Raw genomic sequence first — 12,017 nt, forward strand, 5'->3', positions numbered from 1 at the left:
CCAGGAAAGGGTGAGTAGAGTCACATCTTTCTAACTGCAGTTGGCGTTGGCTGAAGCTCTCTCTACCTGTAGCATAGCAGTTATCCTATTTTTTTTCTTTTTTTACTCTTAGGTTAGTTATCCAAAATATTTTTTCGATTATGTGCATCTGGAAGGTTAGGGCTGCTTTCATTGTATTCACTAGTTTCCTCAAATCTTAGAAGTGCACTGGATTAAGAACAGGTCTTAAATACATATGATTAAATACAATTGAATTTATAATGCTAGGGCAGCATACAGCACAATTTAACTTGAAGCTGAAGCTGTGTGTTCAGGGAGCAATGAGGCATTCCTATTGTCTTCTAGCCCAGGATGGAGTTGGCAAGCTGGTGTAATGAGTATCAGGGAAATTTTGACTTTAAATATTCTATCTTTATACAGGACATATATTACCCATCACTCTGAACATACAGTCACTGTGACTGAAGGAAGAGAACCAGACTGCTGTTAAGGGGATTGAGTTCTAGTCTTCAACTTTGTTGCCAACTCACTGAGACCCTGGCAATTCCTCTATGCCTGTTTTCTCATCCACAAAGAGGTAGGAGTAGATAAATACCTCTTCTAGACCTGGCCTTTTCTGATTTTGCAAGATGCACCCTGAGACTATATGAGGGGGATCTGGTTTCTGCCACACCAACTGATGTGGTTTCAAATCAGTTCTGGCTCCAAGGTAAATCTGACACCAGCACTTGAACTTGATGCGGCCACTTGCCGGCCTCTTCCGGGGAATCCATAAATTGTGGTTATGGGTGGGAAGATGTTGAGTGTAGTAGACAGGGAACTCGTTTCAAAAAGGACCTAGTCCCACTTGACGGTACAGCTGAGACCAGTAGACACCAACACCCGCATTCTCTTCGCACTTTGCAGACAGTGAAACGGCATTTCTCTCATGTATTTTCCTTCTTGCCGGAGAGACTACTTTCTCCACGACAGAAAACTATTCTGCAGGAGGGAGGGGCATGCATCGTCCCAATACACACACACACACACACACACACACACACACACACACACCTGAAGCAATTCCGACAAAATAAAACTACATAACTTCCCTTTAGGACCTAGTCTCCAGTCGAAGAAGTGTCTATAACTTTCTAAATAACTTTACACGCTCCCATTTTCTGGTCAGTTTCCATCCGGGTGGGAACTGCAATCACCGCAATCCCCTTTCCTCAGGTCCTCCAGAGTCGCCGACGCTCTATGCGACTGTCTCGTCGGTGGACCCAGCTCGAGTCTCTCCGGCCGGCTCATCATCTCTATGGTCTGTGCACGACTTCCGGTGGCGGGACGCGGGACCGCGCACGCGGGAAAAGCTACCCCAGCGTATACCCATCCCCCCGTCCCCGCCCCCCTCCCCCGCCGCCCCCATCAAGCCCACCGCCCGCTCCTGGGCCGTCGCGAGGCTGCAGCTTGAAGAGGTGGGTGGTCGTCGTCTCCGGGCCCCAGGAGGGAGCGGGCCCTGCTCCCCCGCGGGACGCTCGAGATGGACCGTTCCGCGTTCAAATCCGCGGGCAGCGGGCGAATCCATTTTTTGGGGGGGGAGGACCGTGGGTCTGGGGCCGCGGAGTGGTGGGAGACCTGGGAGGGGAATCCAGCATTCTGCAGGGATTTGGGGTGTCGACCCCGAGCGGTCCCTGGGGTTCCGCTGCTCGTTGCCATGGCTCCCGGTGGACCGCACCGAGCGGGTGTCTGGCTGGGATATAAGCGCCACTCCAGGCCGGGTTCTCCAGCCAGAGCTGGGCCTGGGCCCTGGAGGGCTGTAGAACCTGCCTGTAGGTTCCCAGGCAGAAGAGATCCTGAGACATCCCAGGTGCAGCCGCGGGCTGCCACCTGGCTCCATCTGTGAGCAGCATGAGGTGATGTCTTTCAAGCTTATCTGTCTTCCTCCTGAATTCAGATTCCCAACCTGCTGTGCATCTGCACACCTACCCAGGAGTTGGGGCCCAGCTCAGTTTATTCGCTTTCCCCGTGTAGCCTAGGGCTCTGTGCCCAGGCCACCACAGGCAGGTCAACATGGCAGAGACACTGGAGTTCAACGACATCTACCAGGAGGTGAAAGGCTCCATGGTGAGAAGGACTTGGGCTCTTTATACAGGTGGAGAGAGAGAAGGAGGGGAAAGTTTTTGCCCATTAACAAAACTTAACTCTGATCACAGTTACTACTTTGGAAAAGGAAGACTCAGAATGTGTGTCTGGTGTACCCCCAATCAAATTGAGAAAGAATCCCAAAAGTTTTGGGCCCTTGGAATTTGAAGGGAACTTATATGCTGTTCAATCCTAAATTCCTATGTTGCAAACCAAGAAATAGAACCTACAAGGATTCTGGATGTCAAGGACAGGTTTAAAGTCCATACTTCCTGACTACTTTTCTCTTCTTAGTGACCTTGGCCATTTCAGCTATCTCCCCCATCCCCCCACATTGATAATTTGGTCAGTCCCCAACAGTCAAAATGGGTGTAGGGTAGAACTGGACCCAGTATACCCAGTGTGTACCATCCTCATGCATCTGGCGTGTTCCTCTGACAGAATGATGGTCGGCTAAGGTTGAGCCGCCAGGGTATCATCTTCAAGAATAGCAAGACTGGCAAAGTGGACAACATCCAGGCTGGGGAGTTGACAGAAGGTATCTGGCGCCGTGTAGCTCTGGGACATGGACTGAAACTCCTCACAAAGAATGGCCATGTGTACAAGTATGATGGCTTCCGAGAATCGGTGAGAAGTCCTGATGCCTTTCATCCCCCATTTTATTGTGCCATCTTGTTTATTTTTAATCCTTTAGTGAAAGTTGGGGCTTCTCCAGCTGATAACCATGTCATTAGTGGCTTGGCCTCTACAAAGTAGGCCTGTGAGGCCATTGAACAATCAGTGTTTTGCTTTAAGTATTGAAGACCTGCACATCTGTTTTAGCCTTAACTCCAGATTTTCTGCTATCTTAATTTAGATGGTGGTTTCTCCTTGTTTTTATCCATGTTCAGAATCTTAGCTTGATGCTCTTGTTTGGCTTGTTCCTTTTTGAACTGCTTGAGTTAAAGACTTAAAGGTTTTAACTTCCACTGTCGTTAAAACAATACGTATACAATGTTTAAAAAGTCTCACCATGAGCCCCATACCCAGAAACGTCAGTTCCTTTACTCCTCCTCTAGCCTGAGCTCTGTTTCCCAGGATCAGCCTCTTTTAGTAACCTTTTGAATGATTTCAGAATTGAGATGCTAGGTCAGCAATGGATTTCTGATAAAGGATATATTGGGGCAATTTTTCTGAAATAATCCTGGGATGTTGAACTTGTGTTCAACATTAAGGCCACCAGGGTTTACTGGGTTTGTATTTTCTCCCCTTCACCCCCAGGAATTTGAGAAACTCTCTGATTTCTTCAAAACTCACTATCGCCTTGAGCTAATGGAGAAGGATCTATGTGTGAAGGGCTGGAATTGGGGGACAGTGAAGTTTGGTGGTGAGTCCTAGGGAAGACTGAGGTTTGGGGGAGAAGGTGGGATGAAGGGTTTCAGCTTTTCACTCAGTTGTCTTTCCCCTGTCGCTGTCTCTGATTTCCTATCATTTTGTGTGTGTATCATGTATTCATCGAGCAGCTATTGTCTATCAAGCACTGTTCCTGGTCTTGCGGGTACAGTATGAACAAAATAGCTTGAGTATCTGGTCCTCATGAAACTTAGTTTGCTGGGAATATTATGTACACTCAAGGGGAGGAGCTTGTGGCTTGATAAGCTCTTTCCTCACAGGGCAGCTGCTTTCCTTTGACATTGGTGACCAGCCGGTCTTTGAGATACCCCTCAGCAATGTGTCCCAGTGTACTACAGGCAAGAATGAGGTGACACTGGAATTCCACCAGAACGATGATGCAGAGGTGTCTCTCATGGAGGTGCGCTTCTATGTCCCTCCCACCCAGGAAGATGGTGTGGACCCTGTTGAGGTGAGGCCTTCACTGGTTGCCTTGGTGGCAGATGATGCTAAGGACTTGGCTGACTGGCCTGGGAGCAGTGATCTGCTGCCTGATTACTGGTATGTGCTTTTGCAGGCCTTTGCCCAGAATGTGCTTTCAAAGGCAGATGTAATCCAGGCTACTGGAGATGCCATCTGCATCTTCCGGGAGCTACAGTGTCTGACTCCCCGTGGTCGTTACGACATCCGGATCTACCCTACCTTTCTGCACCTGCATGGCAAGACCTTTGACTACAAGATCCCCTACACCACTGTACTGCGCCTCTTTTTGTTGCCCCACAAGGACCAACGCCAGATGTTCTTTGTGGTAAGCAGAAACCCTTGGAGTAAATGTCCTGGTTTTTGTCTGAGTCTTCAGTAGATGTCTCAGTGGTGTTGAGTTCTGTATTGGTTAATAGCAAGTTCACCTGAAGCATCAACTGGTCCTTAACCTTGTCCACTCTTCCTTCCCAGATCAGCCTCGATCCCCCCATCAAGCAGGGCCAAACCCGTTACCACTTCCTGATCCTCCTCTTCTCCAAGGATGAGGACATCTCCTTGACGCTCAACATGAATGAGTGAGTGTTCGCCTGGACTTGTTTCCTGCCACTGTCCAGGCAGGAGAGAGGGATGCCACCAGAAAGCAGTTGTGCTTACCATCGTCTCACCTTGCTCTGTAGGGAAGAGGTGGAGAAGCGCTTTGAGGGACGGCTCACCAAGAACATGTCAGGATCACTCTACGAGATGGTCAGCCGGGTCATGAAGGCCCTGGTGAACCGCAAGATCACAGTCCCAGGCAACTTCCAAGGGTAAGAGTGCAGGCTTGGGGTCCTGGGCTGCTGGGAATCGGCTGGGAAATGCCACGTCTCTTTGGTGATCCCCTCCTGAGAAGGGAATGCAATCTGTTAGAGTCCTGGATAGGACCTTGTCAGTGCCTCCCTCTGAGCAGTGCGGTGAGATTCGCTCAGTCGAGGGCTGAGCATGTGTCCGGCTGCCCTCTGGCCCTCTGGCACTGACCAGGCTTCTGGTATCCTCCCAGGCACTCAGGGGCCCAGTGCATCACCTGCTCTTACAAGGCGAGCTCAGGGCTGTTGTACCCGCTAGAGCGGGGCTTCATCTACGTCCACAAGCCACCCGTGCACATCCGCTTCGATGAGATATCCTTTGTCAACTTTGCCCGTGGAACCACTACCACTCGCTCCTTTGACTTTGAGATTGAGACCAAGCAGGGTACTCAGTACACCTTCAGCAGCATTGAGAGGTGAGAGCCTCCCTCAGTTAACCTGGGCATCCTGATCCTGACCCAACCTCCACTGGGAAGCCTGGTAGGGCCTGGGGCGCTACGCAGGCCTGTGTCTTTGACTTTCCAAGCTTTGAACAGAATTTTTCTTTTGCTTCCCTGGGATTTGGTCCTTCAAGTACTCAGTTTAGAAGCCTCTCCATTGCTTTTTTTATGTTTTTAGAAACGTCATTTTCCATATGACGAAATCCGTGTGTGTTGGGTACTAGCCCTTTTTCTTCTCCAACCTTCCCCCACAGTGGAAATGTTATCTCTCTCTTTCCTGGAATGAGCTTTGTGCCCGGGAACACAGCAGCTAATGTTTATTGAGTGCTCATTGTGGGCTGAACATTTTTACAGACATCTTCATGTTTAATCCGCACAATAACCCTGTGAAGTGTGAAACACAGACCAGTAAAAAGATGGAAGTGTCCCTTCCCCACACTGATCCTGCTCTGTGCATACTGGGTGAATAGGTGCACCCCTCCCTGCTTTTCCTTCCCCAGAACTGCTGAGGGTTATGCAGGTTCCTTTTTCAGGACCAGTTCTGACCTTCCTTCCTGCTGTCCTCCGGGGGCTCTGAGCAGTTGGGTTGGACAGTGTGTTTGACAGTGCCAGCCTTACCATCTGGCTCTGGCCCCTGGGTGTCAACATCATTTAGTCCACCCCTGAGTTGGTCCTCACCATCTGGTAACGCTGTTCTTCCCTCACAGGGAGGAGTATGGAAAGCTGTTTGATTTTGTCAATGCAAAAAAGCTCAACATCAAAAACCGAGGATTGAAAGAGGTATTTCTGTCTGGGAAGGATGAGCCTCTCTCCTGTTCTTTCTGTAGGGAAGAAAGGAGCAGAGATTTCTTGGCTTCTTTTTCACTCTCTCTTCTCTTCTTACCCTTATAGAAAAAAGAGGTGCGTGTGACCCTTTCCCCCTTCTGGTGCAGGTTTTCTCTGCATGGCCTTAGATTAGTCTGTGCAGCCCCTTAGGAGCTCTGTGTGGGGCTGGGAGAGGGAGGGGCTTGGACTAACTGGTGGCAGGCAGTACCTGGGCTTAGGCCCTGCACGTTGACTGTGTGGATGACCCAGCCCCAGGGTCTTCTGGGAGCTTCCGCTCTGATTCCACAGGCATCGGGGAGTGCTTTTGAATGCAGGGGTTCTGCTTGGGGCAATGAGTCTCACTCCCACGGCTTCCCTGGTTAGGGCATGAACCCGAGCTACGACGAATATGCGGACTCTGATGAAGACCAGCACGATGCCTACTTGGAGAGGATGAAGGAGGAGGGCAAGATCCGGGAAGAGAATGCCAACGACAGCAGTGACGACTCGGGAGAGGAGACGGGTGGGCCGGCCTCCGTGCCAGGGACAGGGCAGTCGGACTGTCCTCTCTTTGGCCTAGACTCACCCTGTGGCAGAGCTGGGTGTCTGGGTAAGGGGGAGGCTGTCACTGGGGCAGAAGCTGATGTGTCTTGTGTTCTTTTTCAGATGAGTCATTCAACCCAGGTGAAGAAGAGGAAGACGTGGCAGAGGAGTGAGTTTGATTATAGCTCATGGGGGTGAGGAGGTGGCCGAGAGACTAAAGGAACCAGGAGATTTCTGGACATTTCTCACCTCTAAGCACTAACCACTGACCCAGGGTGGAGAGGGACCTGTAATGAGGTGATACATGAAAACATTTCTTCAAGTGTCAGGGACTTTACTAGTGCACAGCATGTTTTAAGCCAGAAAAGTGTAGTGGGGAGAGAACAGGGATGAGAGCCAGTGCAGTGCGCACTGCTGGCAGTCCTCAGGTTTGTCACTGCATCTTGGTGTCTTCACCTGTGAATGGCAGTGATACCCCTACCTATGCTAAATTGGTCAAGACTTGATTGTCATTGTCAGACATACGACTAACTGGCGTAAAAGGGATTTTTAGGAGTTGATGTAACTGAGTTCAGGGACAGAATTGGCTTTAGACATTACTGAACCTAGGTGTTCTAAAGTTGGTGGGGAATCTTTCTTGTTTCTGATTCCCTTATGTATATTATTGATTGGTTGGCACTGGAATCAAACCCAGAGAGTCATACATGCTAGGCAAGTACTTTACCACTGAACTCTATCCTCAGCCCTTTTAAAAATTTTTCTTTTGGGGCTGGGTCTCCCTAAGTTGCCAAGGCTGGCTTCAAACCTGCAGTCTTTCTGCCTCAGTCTCTCAAGTAGCTGGGATTACAGGCATGCACCACCAAGCCTAGGTGATTACCTTATTCTTAGACAGGTTTGCCCCCTTCAGGGCCAAATTACCCTGAGGTGTCTGGGCTTAATCCTAGAAATACCTCTTCTTTCAGTGAACAGCAAAGTGAATGGTGTGGTCACCCGCCCCTTCCTGAGCCTGAGTCATTAGGATGTGCAGGTCTTTGATGGGCCGGAAATCAGCCGTGTAACCACCCATAGAGCCTGTGGTGGGGGTGAGTCCCTCCTGAGTGAAGGCTAGATAGTTCCCACCAGGAGAGTGGCAGTGAATGTTGGGCAGCAAAAACAAAAACAACTGAAAACACCCTCCAGAAGTCCACTCATTATGCTTGCGACATGCTTACGAAGGCACCTTGAAACTAGCAGTGAACAGAGGTCTGGTATTTCCCTTTTTTTGAGGAGTCGCAGTGTATCAGCTACGACCGTTAGTTTTGTGGGTGTTTGCTGGGTCAGTTTCCTCCCTTTTGGTGCTGTTACCAGAAAAGACTGCAGGGTAAATTCAGATGATTCGCCCAAAAGGAAGTGGGGAAGTGAACTTGGCACGTTCTGGGCAAGCCCGTCAGTGTTTCTGTACTTGGGCATGGGGAAGGTTTTGCCTGGATTAGATATGATGACCAAGGAGAGGGGCTGGAGTCTCTTGGTTCTTTTGATTCAGTAAATAACCCATTGTGGTGGTGAGGTCTGGAGAGGGGATGGTTGGAACCACCTCAGCAAAGGGCAGGAGGCAGGGCTGGGGCCTGGTGGTGGAGGCTGTCCTCTGGTCTTTTTCCCTTGCTCCGTTCTGGGCAGGTGTCTTTGGATTCCGTTTCCTCCTAAGGCCTCTAGGTCCTGTTCTCCCTCCCTGAGTCTGAGCCCCACTCTCCGGCAGGTTTGACAGTAACGCCTCTGCCAGCTCCTCCAGTAATGAGGGCGACAGTGACCGAGATGAGAAGAAGCGGAAACAGCTCAAAAGGGCCAAGATGGCCAAGGATCGAAAGAGCCGCAAGAAACCCATGGAGGTGCAGATTCTCCTCTAGATAGGAGTGTGTGTGTGTGTGCCTGTGTGTACATCCTGCCTGCGCTCCACCACAGAAAGACGCGTTGATTCACCCTCCTGGGGTTGTTATTCTAGCCAGTGCTTATGGCCTTGAGGGTTATCTTAGTGATTTTTCTCTCTGGTCCTGGGATAATTAGCTCCTGGAAGATCTGAATTAGGAGACATGCTACTTCTGTCCCCGGGGCCCCTACTGAGCTAGAGGAGGAAGACATGACCCCTGCCCTTAGTGAGCGAGCCATCAGTCTAGCCTGATACTATTTAGTATTTCTCTATTTTCCCCCCCAAGTTAGGTGATTCAAATAATTTCTTTGGGAAACTGTGGGGTGTCCGTGGGAAATAGCTGGCTAATGGCATTTGGGTTCTCTCTTATGTAGATGAAGAAGGGCAAAGACCCCAATGCCCCCAAGAGGCCCATGTCTGCATACATGCTGTGGCTGAATGCCAGCCGGGAGAAGATCAAGTCAGACCATCCTGGCATCAGTATCACAGATCTTTCCAAGAAGGCAGGCGAAATCTGGAAGGGGATGTCCAAAGAGAAGAAGGAGGTGAGGAGCAGCGGAGAGGCTGTGATCCTCGTCAGCGGGCGAGAAGGGCTTTCTTGAGTGGGGAGTCTTATTACCCAGAGAGGGGCAGGGTGAGCCACTGGTGGAATTTTACTGTATAGATTTGTAGATTTTCCTTGCACCTGGGAAGAGGTCTCATTCTCCAGTCTTATGTGTGTGTGTGACAGGAGTGGGACCGGAAGGCTGAGGATGCCAGGAGGGAATATGAAAAAGCCATGAAAGAATACGAGGGAGGCCGAGGCGAGTCTTCTAAGAGGTGAGCGTTGGAAACAAAGTGACCAAGTGAAGTAAAGCTGCTCTCAGCAGTGTATTTTTTGGGCAGGTCAAAGTTAAGAAATAGGATTGTTAGAAGATAGTGGATACGCTCTGATAGAGCCGAGCTTCTTAAACCTGGGTAGGCCTTTGCCCAAGTGTGGGTTATATAGGGAATTGAAATCACTGGATAAATGTGGCCCATTTTCCTGGAGAGTTAGTTTTATTCAAAGGTATGGGAGAATTTAGAAAAAAAAAAGTATTATGGAGCCTAATATAAAATTCACGTGGATTTTTAAAGATAAAGCAGGAAATGTCACATCAGTTTTGCATATGGTGCTGCTTCAGGTTGCAACCCCTGATTTTTTTTTTTTTTTTTTTTTTTGGGACTAGGAATTGAATCCAGGGACATTTTACCACTGAGCCACATTTCTGGTTCTTTTTATTTTTTATGTTGAGATGGGGTCTTGCCAAGTTGCTTAGGGGCTCATTAAGTTGCTGAGGCTGGCCTTGAACTTACGATCCTCCTGCCTTAGTCTCCCGAGTCTCTGGGATTATAGGCATGCACCACCATGCCTGGTTTAACTCCTGATTGTTTTATTGTAGTCACTTACTGTACTCTTTCTTGGGGCTGACAAGTGAAAAGAGCAGAATGACAGGGACTGGTAGGGACCTTGTTAAGGGTGTGAGAGGTTTTTGGCCTCTAGGACAAAGCCAGGAACCTGAAGGTCCAACTTTTTTTCCCTCTTGCTAATATAGGGATAAGTCAAAGAAGAAGAAGAAGGTAAAAGTAAAGATGGAAAAGAAATCCACACCCTCTAGGGGCTCGTCATCTAAGTCATCGTCAAGGCAGCTAAGTGAGAGCTTCAAGAGCAAAGAATTTGTGTCCAGTGATGAGAGCTCTTCAGGGGAGAACAAGAGCAAGAAGAAGAGGCGGCGGAGCGAGGTGCGGCAGGAGTGTGGGGCTGTGGGGCTGTGGGGCTGTGGGGCTGTGGGGCTGGGAAGGGTGAGGTACAGGGGAGGTGGGCAGGTGGGTGGGTAGTAGGTGATACAGGACTTACCTGTTGGAGCTGGAATGAACTGATGGACTTTTGAGATTCCAAAGGTGGGTTCTGGTTGGAGGAAGGGGATAGGATTTAGGGGCGTTTGCCATTGAAAAGTGACTGGGAGGGTAGCCCAAGACTCCATACCTTTCTGCTTAAGAGACTTTGGTTTTCAGGATTCTGAAGAAGAGGAACTAGCCAGTACTCCTCCCAGCTCAGAGGACTCGGCGTCAGGCTCCGATGAGTAGAGAGGAGGAACATCTCTCTGTGCTTGCCTTGTCATACCCCCAGCTCCTACCCATGTTCTGGTACCAGTTTCTACTCACATGACATGTAGTCCTTGGATTCTGTGCCATCTGAATAAGCTCTCCTGGTGGCATGCACTTTGCTGGGGCAGTGGGGGAGGCATCTTAACTTTTGCTGCTTCACAAGGATGGCTCCTTGTAACTTGGGGAGAGACCGGTTGGGAGGCAGGGCAGTGCAGGGTCCAGATCCTCATCCTACTTTTCCCAGCCTTAGGGATGTAGCTGCTGCTTGCCCCCGTTGGAATTGCTGCAGCAGGGGTCGTGTGAGGTCAGGCCTGTAGCTCCTAACTGGGGCCTATTTCTACTTTTATTTTGTATTTCTGGTCTGTGAAATCAACATTTAATAAAGGGAACTGACTTTGGAAGTCATGTCCTTATGCCTCCTTTCTAGCCCTGTTCTCCCTTTTTGTGGTGGTGTTCACCACTCCATCCTGACTTGGCGGGATGCTCTTGGCCAGCCGGGAAGCAGGTCTCCAGGTACATACTGTTCTGTTCCCGGCTGTACAAGCATTGGTTTTCACTGTTTTCTGCCTGGATGGCCACCTGAGAGTCGAGAAAAGAGCCCTGATCTGATTAGGAAGTCTCTCATAGTTCCACTCCATTAGCCAAGTTAAGGGGAGGCGGCTTTGAGCTCAGTTCTTAATCACCTATGAGTCAAGGGTCTTCCAGGGCTTTAGATAATAGAATCAGGATTGACTGTCTTCCCTGCAGCCAGGAGAGTGGAAACCTGAGCCTGGAGAGTTGGGGAGGATGGGTGATATTTTGTGTGTGTGTGTGTGTGTGTGTGTGTGTGTGTGTGTTTGCGCGCTCTTGGGGAGGAGATGCAGGGAAGGTATATGTGTGAAGCTTTTGTTCTTAGGGAGGAAGAAGGTTATATTTCAGGTTGGGAAGAACCTGTATCCGAGAAGGAGGCCTAAAAAGAGAGAAAGAGCACAAACGAGGAAAACAGAGCTGACAGACTTCCTCACCCTGGCTCTAAATCTGAATTTATCCACGTGGGGTGGCCACGTTGCCGACGTTCCCAGGAAGACTCAGGTGGCTGTAACAGGAAGCCTCTCCAGTCCGCCAGCGTTTACCTTCTTGCTGGCCGCGGCTCTATGGTGCTGCAATCACTGCAGGCGCCGGGCCTGAGGAAGGGCCGTCTGAGACAGTCTCCTCTCTAGGCATTCATCTCGGTGGCGCTGGGTAAATTGCGTCAGTTTCTCCCGAGTCTGAGCCTGGGACCGGCCCCTCATTTGCAAGGTCATGAATAATTGAGTACTGGGCCGTGCCTGTTCGCATACGGTGGGACGAATTCAGCACAGGCTTCCCACTCCCGGTTTCCGCCGGCTCATGAATATTCAC

At 49.9% G+C, this 12,017-nt stretch overlaps 1 protein-coding gene across 3 annotated transcripts; it reads left to right on the plus strand.

Moving 5' to 3' along the window:
* The first annotated feature begins 1,318 nt into the window (after positions 1 to 1,318).
* Ssrp1 (structure specific recognition protein 1) lies at positions 1,319 to 11,038 on the plus strand. Of its 3 annotated transcripts, none has more exons than XM_047519479.1 (18): positions 1,319 to 1,457; positions 1,937 to 2,106; positions 2,566 to 2,751; positions 3,385 to 3,490; positions 3,777 to 3,967; positions 4,073 to 4,303; positions 4,450 to 4,553; positions 4,656 to 4,784; positions 5,015 to 5,236; positions 5,968 to 6,040; positions 6,152 to 6,160; positions 6,449 to 6,587; positions 6,731 to 6,776; positions 8,343 to 8,472; positions 8,885 to 9,055; positions 9,241 to 9,329; positions 10,085 to 10,271; positions 10,545 to 11,038. In XM_047519479.1, exons 2-18 carry the CDS (start codon positions 2,053 to 2,055, stop codon positions 10,614 to 10,616), a joined length of 2,139 nt encoding a protein of 712 aa, XP_047375435.1. In that variant the 5' UTR covers positions 1,319 to 1,457; positions 1,937 to 2,052; the 3' UTR covers positions 10,617 to 11,038. The 3 variants fall into 3 exon arrangements, with proteins under 3 accessions (XP_047375435.1, XP_047375437.1, XP_047375436.1); XM_047519480.1 differs by having other exon boundaries at positions 1,322 to 1,457; positions 2,014 to 2,106; XM_047519481.1 differs by lacking the exon at positions 6,152 to 6,160.
* Positions 11,039 to 12,017: the final 979 nt, after the last annotated feature.

Source organism: Sciurus carolinensis, chromosome 11, assembly GCF_902686445.1.
Source record: "Sciurus carolinensis chromosome 11, mSciCar1.2, whole genome shotgun sequence".
NCBI lineage: Eukaryota > Metazoa > Chordata > Mammalia > Rodentia > Sciuridae > Sciurus > Sciurus carolinensis.